This window comes from Oncorhynchus clarkii, chromosome 13 (genome assembly GCF_045791955.1).
Source record: "Oncorhynchus clarkii lewisi isolate Uvic-CL-2024 chromosome 13, UVic_Ocla_1.0, whole genome shotgun sequence".
Lineage (NCBI taxonomy): Eukaryota > Metazoa > Chordata > Actinopteri > Salmoniformes > Salmonidae > Oncorhynchus > Oncorhynchus clarkii.
In genome coordinates this window covers 1,552,036-1,575,892 of record NC_092159.1, presented here as the reverse complement: position 1 = coordinate 1,575,892, position 23,857 = coordinate 1,552,036, and the positions used below count along the sequence as shown (strand labels likewise).

At 38.2% G+C, this 23,857-nt stretch overlaps 1 protein-coding gene across 1 annotated transcript in view; it reads left to right on the top strand.

Moving 5' to 3' along the window:
• Nucleotides 1-23,857, top strand: part of LOC139423706 (ras-associating and dilute domain-containing protein-like) — a 98,350-nt gene extending 74,493 nt beyond the window's left edge. Inside the window, exons 19-20 of the mRNA XM_071175316.1 lie at nucleotides 22,627-22,766; nucleotides 23,612-23,857. Coding sequence (XP_071031417.1) covers nucleotides 22,627-22,766; nucleotides 23,612-23,711 — 240 coding nt within the window. The 3' untranslated portion in view covers nucleotides 23,712-23,857. The remainder of the gene's footprint in view (nucleotides 1-22,626; nucleotides 22,767-23,611) is intronic.

Sequence of the window (23,857 nt, the reverse complement as noted above, 5' to 3'; positions counted from 1 at the left end):
AACAGGTGTAGACTAACACATGTAAACAACAGGTGTAGACTAACACATGTAAACAACAGGTGTAGACTAACACATGTAAACAACAGGTGTAGACTAACACATGTAAACAACAGGTGTAGACTAACACATGTAAACAACAGGTGTAGACTAACACATGTAAACAACAGGTGTAGACTAACTAATGTAAACAACAGGTGTAGACTAACACAGGCTTTATAAACAACAGGTGTAGGCTAACACATGCTTTATAAACAACAGGTGTAGACTAACACATGTAAACAACAGGTGTAGACTAACACATGCTTTATAAACAACAGGTGTAGACTAACACATGTAAACAACAGGTGTAGACTAACACATGTAAACAACAGGTGTAGACTAACACATGCTTTGTAAACAACAGGTGTAGACTAACACATGTAAACAACAGGTGTAGACTAACACATGTAAACAACAGGTGTAGACTAACACATGTAAACAACAGGTGTAGACTAACTAATGTAAACAACAGGTGTAGACTAACACAGGCTTTATAAACAACAGGTGTAGGCTAACACATGCTTTATAAACAACAGGTGTAGACTAACACATGTAAACAACAGGTGTAGACTAACACATGCTTTATAAACAACAGGTGTAGACTAACACATGTAAACAACAGGTGTAGACTAACACATGTAAACAACAGGTGTAGACTAACACATGCTTTGTAAACAACAGGTGTAGACTAACACATGTAAACAACAGGTGTAGACTAACACATGTAAACAACAGGTGTAGACTAACATGTAAACAACAGGTGTAGACTAACACATGCTTTATAAACAACAGGTGTAGACTAACACATGTAAACAACAGGTGTAGACTAACACATGTAAACAACAGGTGTAGACTAACACATGCTTTGTAAACAACAGGTGTAGACTAACACATGTAAACAACAGGTGTAGACTAACACATGTAAACAACAGGTGTACACTAACACATGTAAACAACAGGTGTAGACTAACACATGTAAACAACAGGTGTAAACTAACACAGGCTTTATAAACAACAGGTGTAGACTAACACATGTAAACAACAGGTGTAGACTAACACATGCTTTATAAACAACAGGTGTAGACTAACACATGTAAACAACAGGTGTAGACTAACACATGCTTTATAAACAACAGGTGTAGACTAACACATGTAAACAACAGGTGTAGACTAACACATGTAAACAACAGGTGTAGACTAACACATGCTTTATAAACAACAGGTGTAGACTAACACATGTAAACAACAGGTGTAGACTAACACATGCTTTATAAACAACAGGTGTAGACTAACACATGTAAACAACAGGTGTAGACTAACACATGTAAACAACAGGTGTAGACTAACACATGTAAACAACAGGTGTAGACTAACACATGCTTTATAAACAACAGGTGTAGACTAACACATGTAAACAACAGGTGTAGACTAACACATGTAAACAACAGGTGTAGACTAACACATGTAAACAACAGGTGTAGACTAACACATGTAAACAACAGGTGTAGACTAACACATGTAAACAACAGGTGTAGACTAACACAGGCTTTATAAACAACAGGTGTAGGCTAACACATGCTTTATAAACAACAGGTGTAGACTAACACATGTAAACAACAGGTGTAGACTAACACATGCTTTATAAACAACAGGTGTAGACTAACACATGCTTTGTAAACAACAGGTGTAGACTAACACATGTAAACAACAGGTGTAGACTAACACATGCTTTATAAACAACAGGTGTAGACTAACACAGACTTTGTAAACAACAGGTGTAGACTAACACATGTAAACAACAGGTGTAGACTAACACATGTAAACAACAGGTGTAGACTAACACATGCTTTATAAACAACAGGTGTAGACTAACACATGTAAACAACAGGTGTAGACTAACACAGGCTTTATAAACAACAGGTGTAGACTAACACATGTAAACAACAGGTGTAGACTAACACATGCTTTATAAACAACAGGTGTAGACTAACACATGTAAACAACAGGTGTAGACTAACACATGCTTTATAAACAACAGGTGTAGACTAACACATGTAAACAACAGGTGTAGACTAACACATGTAAACAACAGGTGTAGACTAACACATGCTTTATAAACAACAGGTGTAGACTAACACATGTAAACAACAGGTGTAGACTAACACATGCTTTGTAAACAACAGGTGTAGACTAACACATGTAAACAACAGGTGTAGACTAACACATGTAAACAACAGGTGTACACTAACACATGTAAACAACAGGTGTAGACTAACACATGTAAACAACAGGTGTAAACTAACACAGGCTTTATAAACAACAGGTGTAGACTAACACATGTAAACAACAGGTGTAGACTAACACATGCTTTATAAACAACAGGTGTAGACTAACACATGTAAACAACAGGTGTAGACTAACACATGCTTTATAAACAACAGGTGTAGACTAACACATGTAAACAACAGGTGTAGACTAACACATGTAAACAACAGGTGTAGACTAACACATGCTTTATAAACAACAGGTGTAGACTAACACATGTAAACAACAGGTGTAGACTAACACATGTAAACAACAGGTGTAGACTAACACATGCTTTATAAACAACAGGTGTAGACTAACACATGTAAACAACAGGTGTAGACTAACACATGTAAACAACAGGTGTAGACTAACACATGTAAACAACAGGTGTAGACTAACACATGTAAACAACAGGTGTAGACTAACACATGTAAACAACAGGTGTAGACTAACACATGTAAACAACAGGTGTAGACTAACTAATGTAAACAACAGGTGTAGACTAACACAGGCTTTATAAACAACAGGTGTAGGCTAACACATGCTTTATAAACAACAGGTGTAGACTAACACATGTAAACAACAGGTGTAGACTAACACATGCTTTATAAACAACAGGTGTAGACTAACACATGTAAACAACAGGTGTAGACTAACACATGTAAACAACAGGTGTAGAGTAACACATGCTTTGTAAACAACAGGTGTAGACTAACACATGTAAACAACAGGTGTAGACTAACACATGTAAACAACAGGTGTAGACTAACATGTAAACAACAGGTGTAGACTAACACATGCTTTATAAACAACAGGTGTAGACTAACACATGTAAACAACAGGTGTAGACTAACACATGTAAACAACAGGTGTAGACTAACACATGCTTTGTAAACAACAGGTGTAGACTAACACATGTAAACAACAGCTGTAGACTAACACATGTAAACAACAGGTGTACACTAACACATGTAAACAACAGGTGTAGACTAACACATGTAAACAACAGGTGTAAACTAACACAGGCTTTATAAACAACAGGTGTAGACTAACACATGTAAACAACAGGTGTAGACTAACACATGCTTTATAAACAACAGGTGTAGACTAACACATGTAAACAACAGGTGTAGACTAACACATGCTTTATAAACAACAGGTGTAGACTAACACATGTAAACAACAGGTGTAGACTAACACATGTAAACAACAGGTGTAGACTAACACATGCTTTATAAACAACAGGTGTAGACTAACACATGTAAACAACAGGTGTAGACTAACACATGTAAACAACAGGTGTAGACTAACACATGTAAACAACAGGTGTAGACTAACACATGCTTTATAAACAACAGGTGTAGACTAACACATGTAAACAACAGGTGTAGACTAACACATGTAAACAACAGGTGTAGACTAACACATGTAAACAACAGGTGTAGACTAACACATGTAAACAACAGGTGTAGACTAACACATGTAAACAACAGGTGTAGACTAACACATGTAAACAACAGGTGTAGACTAACACAGGCTTTATAAACAACAGGTGTAGGCTAACACATGCTTTATAAACAACAGGTGTAGACTAACACATGTAAACAACAGGTGTAGACTAACACATGCTTTATAAACAACAGGTGTAGACTAACACATGCTTTGTAAACAACAGGTGTAGACTAACACATGTAAACAACAGGTGTAGACTAACACATGTAAACAACAGGTGTAGACTAACACATGTAAACAACAGGTGTAGACTAACACATGCTTTATAAACAACAGGTGTAGACTAACACATGTAAACAACAGGTGTAGACTAACACATGTAAACAACAGGTGTAGACTAACACATGCTTTATAAACAACAGGTGTAGACTAACACATGTAAACAACAGGTGTAGACTAACACATGTAAACAACAGGTGTAGACTAACACATGCTTTATAAACAACAGGTGTAGACTAACACATGTAAACAACAGGTGTAGACTAACACATGTAAACAACAGGTGTAGACTAACACATGCTTTGTAAACAACAGGTGTAGACTAACACATGTAAACAACAGGTGTAGACTAACACATGTAAACAACAGGTGTACACTAACACATGTAAACAACAGGTGTAGACTAACACGTGTAAACAACAGGTGTAAACTAACACAGGCTTTATAAACAACAGGTGTAGACTAACACATGTAAACAACAGGTGTAGACTAACACATGCTTTATAAACAACAGGTGTAGACTAACACATGTAAACAACAGGTGTAGACTAACACATGCTTTATAAACAACAGGTGTAGACTAACACATGTAAACAACAGGTGTAGACTAACACATGCTTTATAAACAACAGGTGTAGACTAACACATGTAAACAACAGGTGTAGACTAACACATGTAAACAACAGGTGTAGACTAACACATGCTTTATAAACAACAGGTGTAGACTAACACATGTAAACAACAGGTGTAGACTAACACATGTAAACAACAGGTGTAGACTAACACATGTAAACAACAGGTGTAGACTAACACATGTAAACAACAGGTGTAGACTAACACATGTAAACAACAGGTGTAGACTAACACATGTAAACAACAGGTGTAGACTAACACAGGCTTTATAAACAACAGGTGTAGGCTAACACATGCTTTATAAACAACAGGTGTAGACTAACACATGTAAACAACAGGTGTAGACTAACACATGCTTTATAAACAACAGGTGTAGACTAACACATGTAAACAACAGGTGTAGACTAACACATGTAAACAACAGGTGTAGACTAACACATGCTTTGTAAACAACAGGTGTAGACTAACACATGTAAACAACAGGTGTAGACTAACACATGTAAACAACAGGTGTAGACTAACACATGTAAACAACAGGTGTAGACTAACACATGCTTTATAAACAACAGGTGTAGACTAACACATGTAAACAACAGGTGTAGACTAACACATGTAAACAACAGGTGTAGACTAACACATGCTTTGTAAACAACAGGTGTAGACTAACACATGTAAACAACAGGTGTAGACTAACACATGTAAACAACAGGTGTACACTAACACATGTAAACAACAGGTGTAGACTAACACATGTAAACAACAGGTGTAAACTAACACAGGCTTTATAAACAACAGGTGTAGACTAACACATGTAAACAACAGGTGTAGACTAACACATGCTTTATAAACAACAGGTGTAGACTAACACATGTAAACAACAGGTGTAGACTAACACATGCTTTATAAACAACAGGTGTAGACTAACACATGTAAACAACAGGTGTAGACTAACACATGTAAACAACAGGTGTAGACTAACACATGCTTTATAAACAACAGGTGTAGACTAACACATGTAAACAACAGGTGTAGACTAACACATGCTTTATAAACAACAGGTGTAGACTAACACATGTAAACAACAGGTGCAGACTAACACATGTAAACAACAGGTGTAGACTAACACATGTAAACAACAGGTGTAGACTAACACATGCTTTATAAACAACAGGTGTAGACTAACACATGTAAACAACAGGTGTAGACTAACACATGTAAACAACAGGTGTAGACTAACACATGTAAACAACAGGTGTAGACTAACACATGTAAACAACAGGTGTAGACTAACACATGTAAACAACAGGTGTAGACTAACACAGGCTTTATAAACAACAGGTGTAGGCTAACACATGCTTTATAAACAACAGGTGTAGACTAACACATGTAAACAACAGGTGTAGACTAACACATGCTTTATAAACAACAGGTGTAGACTAACACATGCTTTGTAAACAACAGGTGTAGACTAACACATGTAAACAACAGGTGTAGACTAACACATGCTTTATAAACAACAGGTGTAGACTAACACAGACTTTGTAAACAACAGGTGTAGACTAACACATGTAAACAACAGGTGTAGACTAACACATGTAAACAACAGGTGTAGACTAACACATGCTTTATAAACAACAGGTGTAGACTAACACATGTAAACAACAGGTGTAGACTAACACAGGCTTTATAAACAACAGGTGTAGACTAACACATGTAAACAACAGGTGTAGACTAACACATGCTTTATAAACAACAGGTGTAGACTAACACATGTAAACAACAGGTGTAGACTAACACATGCTTTATAAACAACAGGTGTAGACTAACACATGTAAACAACAGGTGTAGACTAACACATGTAAACAACAGGTGTAGACTAACACATGCTTTATAAACAACAGGTGTAGACTAACACATGTAAACAACAGGTGTAGACTAACACATGTAAACAACAGGTGTAGACTAACACATGCTTTGTAAACAACAGGTGTAGACTAACACATGTAAACAACAGGTGTAGACTAACACATGTAAACAACAGGTGTACACTAACACATGTAAACAACAGGTGTAGACTAACACATGTAAACAACAGGTGTAAACTAACACAGGCTTTATAAACAACAGGTGTAGACTAACACATGTAAACAACAGGTGTAGACTAACACATGCTTTATAAACAACAGGTGTAGACTAACACATGTAAACAACAGGTGTAGACTAACACATGCTTTATAAACAACAGGTGTAGACTAACACATGTAAACAACAGGTGTAGACTAACACATGTAAACAACAGGTGTAGACTAACACATGCTTTATAAACAACAGGTGTAGACTAACACATGTAAACAACAGGTGTAGACTAACACATGTAAACAACAGGTGTAGACTAACACATGCTTTATAAACAACAGGTGTAGACTAACCAATGTAAACAACAGGTGTAGACTAACACATGTAAACAACAGGTGTAGACTAACACATGTAAACAACAGGTGTAGACTAACACATGTAAACAACAGGTGTAGACTAACACATGTAAACAACAGGTGTAGACTAACACATGTAAACAACAGGTGTAGACTAACTAATGTAAACAACAGGTGTAGACTAACACAGGCTTTATAAACAACAGGTGTAGGCTAACACATGCTTTATAAACAACAGGTGTAGACTAACACATGTAAACAACAGGTGTAGACTAACACATGCTTTATAAACAACAGGTGTAGACTAACACATGTAAACAACAGGTGTAGACTAACACATGTAAACAACAGGTGTAGACTAACACATGCTTTGTAAACAACAGGTGTAGACTAACACATGTAAACAACAGGTGTAGACTAACACATGTAAACAACAGGTGTAGACTAACATGTAAACAACAGGTGTAGACTAACACATGCTTTATAAACAACAGGTGTAGACTAACACATGTAAACAACAGGTGTAGACTAACACATGTAAACAACAGGTGTAGACTAACACATGCTTTGTAAACAACAGGTGTAGACTAACACATGTAAACAACAGCTGTAGACTAACACATGTAAACAACAGGTGTACACTAACACATGTAAACAACAGGTGTAGACTAACACATGTAAACAACAGGTGTAAACTAACACAGGCTTTATAAACAACAGGTGTAGACTAACACATGTAAACAACAGGTGTAGACTAACACATGCTTTATAAACAACAGGTGTAGACTAACACATGTAAACAACAGGTGTAGACTAACACATGCTTTATAAACAACAGGTGTAGACTAACACATGTAAACAACAGGTGTAGACTAACACATGTAAACAACAGGTGTAGACTAACACATGCTTTATAAACAACAGGTGTAGACTAACACATGTAAACAACAGGTGTAGACTAACACATGTAAACAACAGGTGTAGACTAACACATGTAAACAACAGGTGTAGACTAACACATGCTTTATAAACAACAGGTGTAGACTAACACATGTAAACAACAGGTGTAGACTAACACATGTAAACAACAGGTGTAGACTAACACATGTAAACAACAGGTGTAGACTAACACATGTAAACAACAGGTGTAGACTAACACATGTAAACAACAGGTGTAGACTAACACATGTAAACAACAGGTGTAGACTAACACATGTAAACAACAGGTGTAGACTAACACAGGCTTTATAAACAACAGGTGTAGGCTAACACATGCTTTATAAACAACAGGTGTAGACTAACACATGTAAACAACAGGTGTAGACTAACACATGCTTTATAAACAACAGGTGTAGACTAACACATGCTTTGTAAACAACAGGTGTAGACTAACACATGTAAACAACAGGTGTAGACTAACACATGTAAACAACAGGTGTAGACTAACACATGTAAACAACAGGTGTAGACTAACACATGCTTTATAAACAACAGGTGTAGACTAACACATGTAAACAACAGGTGTAGACTAACACATGTAAACAACAGGTGTAGACTAACACATGCTTTATAAACAACAGGTGTAGACTAACACATGTAAACAACAGGTGTAGACTAACACATGTAAACAACAGGTGTAGACTAACACATGCTTTGTAAACAACAGGTGTAGACTAACACATGTAAACAACAGGTGTAGACTAACACATGTAAACAACAGGTGTACACTAACACATGTAAACAACAGGTGTAGACTAACACATGTAAACAACAGGTGTAAACTAACACAGGCTTTATAAACAACAGGTGTAGACTAACACATGTAAACAACAGGTGTAGACTAACACATGCTTTATAAACAACAGGTGTAGACTAACACATGTAAACAACAGGTGTAGACTAACACATGCTTTATAAACAACAGGTGTAGACTAACACATGTAAACAACAGGTGTAGACTAACACATGCTTTATAAACAACAGGTGTAGACTAACACATGTAAACAACAGGTGTAGACTAACACATGTAAACAACAGGTGTAGACTAACACATGCTTTATAAACAACAGGTGTAGACTAACACATGTAAACAACAGGTGTAGACTAACACATGTAAACAACAGGTGTAGACTAACACATGTAAACAACAGGTGTAGACTAACACATGTAAACAACAGGTGTAGACTAACACATGTAAACAACAGGTGTAGACTAACACATGTAAACAACAGGTGTAGACTAACACAGGCTTTATAAACAACAGGTGTAGGCTAACACATGCTTTATAAACAACAGGTGTAGACTAACACATGTAAACAACAGGTGTAGACTAACACATGCTTTATAAACAACAGGTGTAGACTAACACATGTAAACAACAGGTGTAGACTAACACATGTAAACAACAGGTGTAGACTAACACATGCTTTGTAAACAACAGGTGTAGACTAACACATGTAAACAACAGGTGTAGACTAACACATGTAAACAACAGGTGTAGACTAACACATGTAAACAACAGGTGTAGACTAACACATGCTTTATAAACAACAGGTGTAGACTAACACATGTAAACAACAGGTGTAGACTAACACATGTAAACAACAGGTGTAGACTAACACAGGCTTTATAAACAACAGGTGTAGGCTAACACATGCTTTATAAACAACAGGTGTAGACTAACACATGTAAACAAGGAATAGATACACAGTGAATAACGAACAACAATAACTGTTATATACAGGAAGTACCAGGTAATAACATGGCTATATACAGGAAGTACCAGGTAATAACATGGCTATATACAGGAAGTACCAGGTAATAACATGGCTATATACAGGAAGTACCAGGTAATAACATGGCTATATACAGGAAGTACCAGGTAATAACATGGCTATATACAGGGAGTACCAGGTAATAACATGGCTATATACAGGGAGGTAATAACATGGCTATATACAGGAAGTACCAGGTAATAACATGGCTATATACAGGAAGTACCAGGTAATAACTGCTATATACAGGAAGTACCAGGTAATAACATGGCTATATACAGGAAGTACCAGGTAATAACATGGCTATATACAGATACTAGGCAATAACATGGCTATATACAGGGAGTACCAGGTAATAACATGGCTATATACAGGAAGTACCAGGCAATAACATTAGAGATCACTCACAACGTTTTTTAACATTAGAAATCACTCACAACATGTCTTAACATTAGAGATCACTCACAACGTTTCTTAACATTAGAAATCACTCACAACATTTCTTAACATTAGAGACCACTCACAACGTTTCTTAACATTAGAGATCACTCACAACGTTTCTTAACATTAGAAATCACTCACAACATGTCTTAACATTAGAGATCACTCACAACGTTTCTTAACATTAGAAATCACTCACAACATGTCTTAACATTAGAGATCACTCACAACGTTTCTTAACATTAGAAATCACTCACAACATTTCTTAACATTAGAAACCACTCACAACGTTTCTTAACATTAGAGATCACTCACAACATGTCTTAACATTAGAAATCACTCACAACATGTCTTAACATTAGAAATCACTCACAACATGTCTTAACATTAGAGATCACTCACAACATTTCTTAACATTAGAAATCACTCACAACATTTCTTAACATTAGAGACCACTCACAACGTTTCTTAACATTAGAGATCACTCAAAACGTTTCTTAACATTAGAGACGACTCACAACATTTCTTAACATTATAGACCACTCACAACGTTTCTTAACATTAGAGATCACTCACAGCGTGTCTTAACATTAGAGATCACTCACAACGTTTCTTAACATTAGAGATCACTCACAACGTTTCTTAACATTAGAGATCACTCACAACGTTTCTTAACATTAGAGACCACTCACAACGTTTCTTAACATTAGAGATCACTCACAACGTTTCTTAACATTAGAGATCACTCACAACATTTCTTAACATTAGAGATCACTCACAACATTTCTTAACATTAGAGATCACTCACAACATGTCTTAACATACCTTAAGGGAACATTTCGGCATTTCGTGTATGATCAGTGAGAAAGTCCATATTGCAAATGTACGGTCCCTTACTAGACGTCCGAAATCGTTTGTAAAATTCGCGGTCGGCGTCGGGCCGTGCGGTAGGGCCAGACCTACCGGGAAGTCATCAAATGAACTTTGTCGGACATTCGGTTTCCGTTTTAAAAAATAAACAAGTTTTTGACCGTTTTTCCGCTGTCCCGGAATTTCCCACAAGAGGGCATACGGAATCATATGGCAATTTGGCAAAACATCACGAATCACGACGGGGCCTTATCTCGAAAACGGAAAATATTTCGAAGCCGAAACTCGGTGAGCGTAGGTTTGGCATAATGGGCAGTTGGCCCCGAACAAGATGGCGTCTAGGCCTCGACGGTTTTTGAGTTATGGCCGTTTTTCTGGGATTAAAGGTCCTAAATGGAAATAGAGAAATTATTTTTCCACTTCAGGTCAAAGTCAAGGAGCCTCCGGTGTCAATAAAAAAAAAAACAGCCATTTATCTATCGTCATTTAAGAGAAACGGAACAATGACATCTTGGTGATGGTCACAAATAGGCGTTTTTTTTTTTCAACGGTTACAGATCCAGTTGCAGGGTGTTCATACGAATCTTTTTAAAGTGTGCTGCGGAGCTCTGCGACATTTCTGTGATTTTCTATGATTTTCTGAAATAACACACACATACTAAACCCTCCGTAAATAACTCAGTTCTTAACGTAAAGACTTAAAACTCAGGATTCTGTAAAAGCATACCCCAATGAGGATATGTGGTTAATTATAGCTTCCTGTGCCAACCGGAAGTGCCTTAAATGGTGTCTCAGGGGCTGTTTCGAAGGGTTAAAAAAGTCAGATCTGTCCAAAACTTCATATATGTGATTAGGCAACCCCCATGAACTGTAAATCAGTCATTTTTCCCCAAAAAAATCAAAGGAAAAAAAAATCACACTAAAACACAACTTGAATGGAGGGACGTATTGGGGTGCGTAGAGACAGACAGTGGCTGCAATAGTTAGCTTTGTTGGAGCTAAAAAAGAACCGTCAGACCTAGAGTTCCGAAACTTTAGAAACCTGTTCTAGACCTCCGGTCGATGGTGCGTGGTGAGTTACGTGGCTCTAGACGGTTCTCGGACCGAGAAACAGCTTCGTACATTTGCAATACCTTCAATTCATTTTGACCATTACGAAAATGACGACGTTTAGAAAAGTCTCAGAGACGCAAGGCTAGGTGCATTGAAACCGGCTCGGCCCATAGAGACGGACCCCAACGTTTCTGTCCGATAGCTCGTTCAAGGACCCCGTAGGAAGGCATGGAAAATAGTGGATTTTCAGCACCAATTAGGGTTTTTCTCGGACGCCAAATGACCTATCGAGCCGAAACTCGGGATTCGGGGTCGCCTCACATAGGACTTCACATAATGTCCGAACTGGACCCGCAGCTAGAACGTAACTATGTGTTTTACCTTTTTATTATGTTTTAAACTAAAGGCGCTGTGAATTATGGGACTGCTCTGACATATGTGATAGTTGGCTTCTAAATGAGTAGGAAAAAGTGGGTTTGGTGTCATAATGACATCTAATTGACTGATGGACACTGACTTGCTAGTTGACTTTTGTGCATTTGCAATATGTTTAAACAGAGAGGGACCATCACCAAAATGGCATTCTGAAATCAACACAAAAAATGGCATCACCATAGTCTCCAGACTGTGCTAAGTTCAACGAGCTATCCGCCTTGACCGTAGCTCGCTCGGTGTAAGTGCAACGACCATTAGAAAAGTAGGCCCAAAATGAAGCCTGCCCCACAATGTCATTTGCTTTTGGGTGACAGTGAGAGAACCGTTTAGGTGAGAAGAAAAATTACACCACATGAATGTTCCTAAGGTCCTCCCGATCCGTGCAAGCCTAACCTTGACCGTGTGGCATTAACCCTTAACAGTAAAACAGTGTTTTTTGATCTCACAGAATGCAGTGTCATCTCTCCCCATAGGAATACATTGCCTGCACCCCTAATTTCAACCTGAAGTCTATATGGGTTATGAATGCCGTATGAACCTGTCTTCGGTACCAGTCCATCAGGCCACTATGAGGTCTACCTGTGTTGATTCTGAGCTTCCTGGACCAACCGGAAGTGGTTAAAATGCCCCTAAAAGTGTTTACCCATACCCTGCCTGCAGTTTGACAGACATAGTGCATTCAACCCTGTGTAAATCAGTCAGTTCTTAACGTAAGGACTTAAAACTCAGGATTCTGTAACAACATACCCCAATGAGGATATGTGTTGATTTATAGCTTCCTGTGCCAACCGGAAGTGCCATAATTGGTGTCTCAGGTGCTGTTTCGAAGGGTTAAAAAAGTCTGATCTCTCCAAAATTTCATATGTGTGATTAGGGAACCCCCATGAACTGTAAATCAGTCATTTTTCCCCAAAAAAATCAAAGGAAAAAAAAATCACACTAAACACAACTTGGATGGAGGGACGTATTGGGGTGCGTAGAGACAGACAGTGGCTGCAATAGTTAGCTTTGTTGGAGCTAAAAAAGAACGGTCGGACCTAGAGTTCCGAAACTTTACAATCCTGTTCTAGGCCTCATGTCGATAGTGCGTGGTGAGTTAGGTGGTTCTAGAAGGTTCTCGGACCGAGAAACAGCCTCGTACATTTGCAATACCTTCAATTCATTTTGACCATTACAAAAATGACGACGTTTAGAAAAGTCTCAGAGACGCAAGGCTAGGTGCATTGAAACCGGCTCGGCCCATAGAGACGGACTCCGACGTGTCTGTCCGATAGCTCGTTCAAGGACCCCGTAGCAAGGCATGGAAAAAAGTGGATTTTCAGCACCAATTAGGGTTTTTCTCGGACACCAAATGACCTATCGAGCCGAAACTCGGGATTCGGGGTCGCCTCACATAGGCCTTCACATAATGTCCGAACTGGACCCGCAGCTAGAACGTAACTATGTGTTTTACCTTTTTATTATGTTTTAAACCGAAGGCGCTGTGAATTATGGGACTGCTCTGACATATGTGATAGTTGGCTACTAAATGAGTAGGAAAAAGTGGGTTTGGTGTCAATTGATATCCATTTGGTGTCATAATGACATCTAATTGACTGATGGACACTGACTTGCTAGTTGACTTTTGTACATTTGCAATATGTTTAAACGGAGAGGGACCATCACCAAAATGGCATTCTGAAATCAACACAAAAAATGGCATCACCATAGTCTCCAGACTGTGCCGAGTTCAAGGAGACGCCCCGCTTGACCGTAGCTCGTTCTGAGTGCAGCAAACTTGAAAAAAAGAAGGCCCAAAATGAAGCCTGCACCACAATGTCATTTGATTTTGGGTGGCAGTGAGAGAACCGTTAGGGTGAGAAGCACAATTCCACCACATGAATGTTCCTAAGGTCCTCCCGATCTGAACAAGCCTAACCTTGACCGTGTGGCATTAACCCTTCACAGTAAAACAGGGTTTTTTGATCTCACAGATTACAGTGACATCTCTCCCCATAGGAATACATAGCCTGCACCACAAAATTCAACCTGAAGCCTATATGGGTTATGAATGCCGTATGAACCTGTCTTCGGTACCAGTCCATCAGGCCACTATGAGATCTACCTGTGTCGAATCTAAGCTTCCTGGAGCAACCGGAAGTGGTTAAAATGCCCCTAAAAGTGTTTACCCATACACTGCCTGCAGTTTGATAGACAGTGCATTCAACCCTGTGTAGATCAGTCAATTCTTAACGTAAAGACTTAAAACTCGGGATTCTGTAAGTGGCTATGTAAATCAAGACATGTGTTTACTTATAGCTTCCTGTGCCAACCGGAAGTGCCTTTAATTGGGTCACACTCTCTGTTTCGAAGGGTTAAAAAAGTCACATCTCTCCAAAACTTCATATGTGTGACTAGGTAACCCTTCTGAACTGTAAATCAGTCATTAATCCCAACAGATGTCAAAGAAAAGCTCCCTCACACACACACAGGAAGGATGGAGTGATAAAGTGCGGTGCTTAAAGACACAGAGAGCAGGAAATGGCATTACCATAATCCCTAGGCCGTACCGAGTTCAGCGAGATATCCCGCTTGACCGTAGCTCGCTCGGTCTAGGCGCAGCGAGCATTAGAATAGTAGGCCCAAAATGAAGCCTGCACCACAATGTCATTTGCTTTTGGGTGACAGTGAGAGAACCGTTAGAGTGAGAAGAAAAATTGCACCACATGAATGTTCCTAAGGTCCTCCCGATCTGAACAAGCCTAACCTTGACCGTGTGGCATTAACCCTTAACAGTAAAACAGTGTTTTTTGATCTCACAGATTACAGTGTCATCTCTCCCCATAGGAATACATTGCCTGCACCCCTAATTTCAACCTGAGGCCTATGTGGGTTATGAATGCCGTATGAACCTGTCTTCGGTACCAGTCCATCAGGCCACTATGAGGTCTACCTGTGTTGATTCTAAGCTTCCTGGACCAACCGGAAGTGGTTAAAATGCCCCTAAAAGTGTTTACCCATACACTGCATGCAGTTTGATAGACATAGTGCATTCAACCCTGTGTAGATCAGTCAATTCTTAACGTAAGGACTTAAAACTCAGGATTCTGTAACAGCATACCCCAATGAGGATATGTGTTGATTTATAACTTCCTGTGCCAACCGGAAGTGCCATAATTGGTGTCTTAGGGGCTGTTTCGAAGGGTTAAAAAAGTCTGATCTTTCCAAAACTTCATATGTGTGATTAGGCAACCCCCATGAACTGTAAATCAGTCATTTTTCCCAAAAAAATTCAAAGGAAAAAAAAATCACACTAAAACACAACTTGGAAGGAGGGACGTATTGGGGTGCGTAGAGACAGACACTGGCTCCAATAGTTAGCTTTGTTGGAGCTAAAAAAGAACCGTCGGACCTAGAGTTCCGAAACTTTAGAAACCTGTTCTAGACCTCCCGTAGATGGTGCGTGGTGAGTTACGTGGCTCTAGAAGGTTCTCGGACCGAGAAACAGCCTCGTACATTTGAAATAACTTCAATTCATTTTTGCATCACGAAAATGACGACATTTAGAAATGTCCCAGAGTCGCAAGACTAGGTGCATTGCAAACGTCTCGGCCCATATAGACAGACCCCAACGTTTCTGTCCAATAGCTCATTCAAGGACCCCGTAGCAAGTCATGGAAAATAGTGGATTTTCAGCACCAATTAGGGTTTTTCTCTGACACCAAATGACCTATCGAGCCGAAACTTGGGATTCGGGGTCGCCTCAGCTAGGCCAACACATAACATAAGAAATGGACCCGCAGCTAGAACGTAACTACGTGTTTTATGGTTTTTTTATGGTTTGAACCGAAGGGGTTGTGAATTTTGGGCCAGCTCTGAAGTATGTAATAGTTGGCTACTAAACGAGTTGGAAAAAGTGGGTTTGGTGTCAGTTTGTATCAGTTTGGTGGTCAGAATGATATCTAATTGACTGATGGACTCTTGTCCACTTGACTCTTGTACATTTGCAATATGATCCTATAGTGAAAAAACATCACCAAAAGCGACATTCTGAAATCAACCCAAACGAGCGATTGAGATGACCCAGAATCACTGCAAAGCCATCCCGAGTTCATCGGGCCAGTCAATTTCACATTCCTGCAAGATTTTTATAGCATGACAAATTCGTGATGGTACCTGCCCTTTAAAACATATTGCAAATGCACAGTGACTTTGAAAAAGTAAGAAACAAAAAAAAATACATCTAAAAAATTTTGAGCATGACAAATTCGTGATGGTACCTGCCCATTGAAACATATTGCAAATGCACAGTGACTTTGAAAAAGTAAGGAAACATAAACAAAAAAAATCCAAAATTTTTATTTTTGGGTGACCAGTTGCACGTGCATTTGCAATATGATTCTATAGTGAAAAAACATATTGCAAATGCACAGTGACTTTGAAAAAGTAAGGAAACATAAACAAAAAAAATCTAAAATTTTTGGGGGGGGATGACCAGTTGCATGTGCATTTGCAATATGATTCTATAGTGAAAAAACATATTGCAAATGCACAGTGACTTTGAAAAAGTAAGGAAAAATAAACAAAAAAAATCTAATTTTTTTTTGGGGGGATGACCAGTTGCACGTGCATTTGCAATATGATTCTATAGTGAAAAAACATATTGCAAATGCACAGTGACTTTGAAAAAGTAAGGAAACATAAACAAAAAAAATCTAAAATTTTTTGGGGGGGATGACCAGTTGCATGTGCATTTGCAATATGATTCTATAGTGAAAAAACATATTGCAAATGCACAGTGACTTTGAAAAAGTAAGGAAACATAAAAAAAATCTAAATTTTTTTGGGGGGGATGACCAGTTGCATGTGCATTTGCAATATGATTCTATAGTGAAAAAACATATTGCAAATGCACAGTGACTTTGAAAAAGTAAGGAAACATAAAAAAAATCTAAATTTTTTTGGGGGGGATGACCAGTTGCATGTGCATTTGCAATATGATTCTATAGTGAAAAAACATATTGCAAATGCACAGTGACTTTGAAAAAGTAAGGAAAAATAAACAAAAAAAATCTAAAATTTTTTTTGGGGGATGACCAGTTGCACGTGCATTTGCAATATGATTCTATAGTGAAAAAACATATTGCAAATGCACAGTGACTTTGAAAAAGTAAGGAAACATAAACAAAAAAAATCTAAATTTTTTTTGGGGGGATGACCAGTTGCATGTGCATTTGCAATATGATTCTATAGTGAAAAAACATATTGCAAATGCACAGTGACTTTGAAAAAGTAAGAAACAAAAAAAAATACATCTAAAAATTTTTGAGCATGACAAGTTCGTGATGGTACCTGCCCATTGAAACATATTGCAAATGCACAGTGACTTTGAAAAAGTAAGGAAACATAAACAAAAAAAATCCAAAATTTTTATTTTTGGGTGACCAGTTGCACGTGCATTTGCAATATGATTCTATAGTGAAAAAACATATTGCAAATGCACAGTGACTTTGAAAAAGTAAGGAAACATAAAAAAAATCTAAAATTTTTTTGGGGGGATGACCAGTTGCATGTGCATTTGCAATATGATTCTATAGTGAAAAAACATATTGCAAATGCACAGTGACTTTGAAAAAGTAAGGAAACATAAAAAAAATCTAATTTTTTTTGGGGGGGATGACCAGTTGCATGTGCATTTGCAATATGATTCTATAGTGAAAAAACATATTGCAAATGCACAGTGACTTTGAAAAAGTAAGGAAAAATAAACAAAAAAAATCTAAATTTTTTTTGGGGGGATGACCAGTTGCACGTGCATTTGCAATATGATTCTATAGTGAAAAAACATATTGCAAATGCACAGTGACTTTGAAAAAGTAAGGAAACATAAAAAAAAAAATCTAAATTTTTTTGGGGGGGATGACCAGTTGCATGTGCATTTGCAATATGATTCTATAGTGAAAAAACATATTGCAAATGCACAGTGACTTTGAAAAAGTAAGAAACAAAAAAAAATACATCTAAAAAATTTTGAGCATGACAAATTCGTGATGGTACCTGCCCATTGAAACATATTGCAAATGCACAGTGACTTTGAAAAAGTAAGGAAACATAAACAAAAAAACATCAACACATTTTTTGGGTAACCAGTTGCATATTTTAGATCACAAGATGACAAAGGTATAGTTTGAGCAAAGTAAAGCTTGAATTTTGAGCATGACAAATTCGTGATGGTACCTGCCCATTAAAACATATTGCAAATGCACAGTGACTTTGAAAAAGTAAGAAACAAAAAAAAATACATCTAAAATTTTTTGAGCATGACAAATTCGTGACGGTACCTGCCCATTGAAACATATTGCAAATGCACAGTGACTTTGAAAAAGTAAGGAAACATAAACAAAAAAACATCAACACATTTTTTGGGTAACCAGTTGCATATTTTAGATCACAAGATGACAAAGGTATAGTTTGAGCAAAGTAAAGCTTGAATTTTGAGCATGACAAATTCGTGATGGTACCTGCCCATTAAAACATATTGCAAATGCACAGTGACTTTGAAAAAGTAAGAAACAAAAAAAAATACATCTAAAAATTTTTGAGCATGACAAATTCGTGACGGTACCTGCCCATTGAAACATATTGCAAATGCACAGTGACTTTGAAAAAGTAAGGAAACATAAACAAAAAAACATCCAAAACATTTTTGGGTAACTTTGACTTTTGACTTCCTATGAAATCATATTGCAAATAGACAAATCATATTCCTTATGCACAAGTAAAAAAAAAAAATTATGATAATAACATTTTACAAAAGTATATTCATACACTTCTTACACATGATTAATTGTCTTAAAATCGAAACAATTTCGAAAAACGGTCCAGAAAGCACTTTTTTTAGTTTTTAAAGTTTAAAAAAAAAATCAAATTTTCGACTTTTGACTTCCTATGAAATCATATTCCAAATGGAGAAAACATATGCCTTATGCACAAGTAAAAAAAAATAAAAAATAGGATAATAAAGTATGACTAAAGTATGTTGATAAAGTTCTTATACATGTGTAATTGACATAAAAATTGAAAGAATTTTGAAAAACGGTCCAGAAAGCACTTTTTTAAGGATGTGTGAAGTTTTTTACCAAATTTTGACATTTTTGACTTTTGACTTTTGACTTCCTATGAAATCATATTGCAAATGTACAAAACATATGCCTTATGCGCATGTAATTAAAAAAATAAAAAAATATGATAAAAAAATTGGACAAAAGTATATTCATACAGCTCTTACACATGTGTAATTGACAAAAAAGTCGAAAGAATTTCGAAAAAAGGCCCAGAAAGCACTTTTTTAAGGGGTGAAAAGTTTTTGAAAAAAATATCCTTTTTTCAAAAATTTTCTTTTGGATGTTGACTTGGGTTACATTTCCAATATGAAAAACCCCGGTGGAGCGCACTCGCCCCCTGTTGGATTTTTGAGGTGTTACAATTGGCAATTGCCATATGGCATTTGCCATATACTTTACACGAATCAACGCCGCTTTGGGTGGTATTGGACATCGTGTATATGGTTTGTCCAATGCCAATATCTTGCCATTCATTTTTGTACAATTCAGGGGGGTATTCCCTTACATTAGAGATCACTCACAACATTTCTTAACATTAGAGATCACTCACCACATTGCTTAACATTAGAGACCACTCACAACGTTTCTTAACATTAGAGATCACTCACAACGTTTCTTAACATTAGAGATCACTCACAACGTTTCTTAACATTAGAGACCACTCACAACGTTTCTTAACATTAGAGACCACTCACAACGTTTCTTAACATTTGAGATCACTCACAACGTTTCTTAACATTAGAGATCACTCACAACGTTTCTTAACATTAGAAATCACTCACAACATGTCTTAACATTAGAGATCACTCACAACGTTTCTTAACATTAGAAATCACTCACAACATGTCTTAACATTAGAGATCACTCACAACGTTTCTTAACATTAGAAATCACTCACAACATTTCTTAACATTAGAGATCACTCACAACGTTTCTTAACATTAGAGATCACTCACAACGTTTCTTAACATTAGAGACCACTCACAACGTTTCTTAACATTAGAGATCACTCACAACGTTTCTTAACATTAGAGATCACTCACAACGTGTCTTAACATTAGAGATCACTCACAACGTTTCTTAACATTAGAGACCACTCACAACGTTTCTTAACATTAGAGATCACTCACAACGTTTCTTAACATTAGAGATCACTCACAACGTTTCTTAACATTAGAGATCACTCACAACATTTCTTAACATTAGAGATCACTCACAACATGTCTTAACATTAGAGATCACTCACAACATTTCTTAACATTAGAGATCAATCACAACATTTCTTAATATTAGAGACCACTCACAACTTTTCTTAACATTAGAGACCACTCACAACGTTTATTAACATTAGAGACCACTCACAACGTTTCTTAACATTAGAGATCACTCACAACGTTTCTTAACATTAGAGATCACTCACAACATGTCTTAACATTAGAGACCACTCACAACGTTTCTTAACATTAGAGATCACTCACAACGTTTCTTAACATTAGAGATCACTCACAACGTTTCTTAACATTAGAGATCACTCACAACATGTCTTAACATTAGAGACCACTCACAACGTTTCTTAACATTAGAGATCACTCACAACATGTCTTAACATTAGAGACAACTCACAACGTTTCTTAACATTAGAGATCACTCACAACATGTCTTAACATTAGAGACCACTCACAACGTTTCTTAACATTAGAGCCACTCACAACATGTCTTAACATTAGAGACCACTCACAACGTTTCTTAACATTAGAGATCACTCACAACGTTTCTTAACATTAGAGATCACTCACAACATGTCTTAACATTAGAGACCACTCACAACGTTTCTTAACATTAGAGATCACTCACAACGTTTCTTAACATTAGAGATCACTCACAACGTTTCTTAACATTAGAGATCACTCACAACATGTCTTAACATTAGAGACCACTCACAACGTTTCTTAACATTAGAGATCACTCACAACATGTCTTAACATTAGAGACCACTCACAACGTTTCTTAACATTAGAGATCACTCACAACATGTCTTAACATTAGAGACCACTCACAACGTTTCTTAACATTAGAGATCACTCACAACATGTCTTAACATTAGAGCCACTCACAACATGTCTTAACATTAGAGACCACTCACAACGTTTCTTAACATTAGAGCCACTCACATCATGTCTTAACATTAGAGATCACTCACAACGTGTCTTAACATTAGAGATCACTCACAACGTGTTTTAACATTAGAGCCACTCACAACATGTCTTAACATTAGAGATCACTCACAACATGTCTTAACATTAGAGATCACTCACAACATGTCTTAACATTAGAGACCACTCACAACATTTCTTAACATTAGAGATCACTCACAACATGTCTTAACATTAGAGCCACTCACAACATGTCTTAACATTAGAGATCACTCACAACATGTCTTAATATTAGAGATCACTCACAACGGAGGTGTATATACATTGAGGCCAGGATTCAATCTGATCTCACTCTGTAAATGAAGGTTAAATCAAATGTAAAAGTCTGCCACGCACTTTTTAAAGGTAATGTTCGGAGTTAAATCAGACCATATTCAAAGTAAATGCTGCGTATGTTGACACAGTGGGGAATTACCTTTAAATGCTGCGTATGTCTAAATCCACCATCCCATTGAATCCCGGCCTTATACACTCATTTACACACACACACACACAAACACACTTATTCAAAGACCAAATGTACACCCGGCGATAGTGTTTGGCTGAACATAGCTGGTGGTAACATTTAAACGGCTAAACTTCTCTCCTCCTCCAGCACACGCCTCTGAATGCTCCAGGGATCTATATCAGAACTCTGATACCAGACGGTCCGGCGGAGTCTGACGGGAGGCTGAGGATTGGAGACCGGATACTAGCGGTTAACGGGACCAGCCTGATAGGAGCAGACTACCAGAGGTGAGGATACTAGCGGTTAACGGGACCAGCCTGATAGGAGCAGACTACCAGAGGTGAGGATACTAGCGGTTAACGGGACCAGCCTGATAGGAGCAGACTACCAGAGGTGAGGATACTAGAGGGACGAGCCTGATGGGAGCAGACTACCAGAGGTGAGGATACTAGGGGGACCAGCCTGATAGGAGCAGACTACCAGAGGTGAGGATACTAGGGGGACCAGCCTGATAGGAGCAGACTACCAGAGGTGAGGATACTAGGGGAACCAGCCTGATAGGAGCAGACTACCAGAGGTGAGGATACTAGGGGGACCAGCCTGATAGGAGCAGACTACCAGAGGTGAGGATACTAGCGGTTAACGGGACCAGCCTGATAGGAGCAGACTACCAGAGGTAGTGACCAGCCTGATAGGAGCAGACTACCAGAGGTGAGGATACTAGGGGGACCAGCCTGATAGGAGCAGACTACCAGAGGTGAGGATACTAGCGGTTAACGGGACCAGCCTGATAGGAGCAGACTACCAGAGGTGAGGATACTAGCGGTTAACGGGACCAGCCTGATAGGAGCAGACTCCCATAGGTGAAGATACTAGCGGTTAACGGGACCAGCCTGATAGGAGCAGACTACTAGAGGTGAGGATACTAGATACTAGGGGTACCAGCCTGATAGGAGAGGACTACCAGAGGTGAGGATACTAGCGGTTAACGGGACCAGCCTGATAGGAGCAGACTACCTCTCTCCTGTCTATCGTTAATATTGAATCTGTGGTGATCACTATGTAATACAACTCTACCTCTCTCCTTCCACCTTTCCTGTCTCTCTTTCCTCCGCTCCTCCCCCTTCTCCAGTGCTGTGGATCTGATTCGTCTAGGCGGAGGACGTCTGCGTTTCCTGGTGGCCAAGTCAGACCTGGAGGTCTCAGAGAAGATCAGCGCTTCGTCCTGCTGACTGGAGGGAACGGCGGGAATCTCCACGGGAACCGCTGCCCCCACAGCTCCACCAGGAGAGACGAGGAAGAGAGGAGATGGATTCCAGAAAGATGGACAGATCCTGGAACGAGGAGATGGGATTCCAGGAAGATGGACAGATCCTGG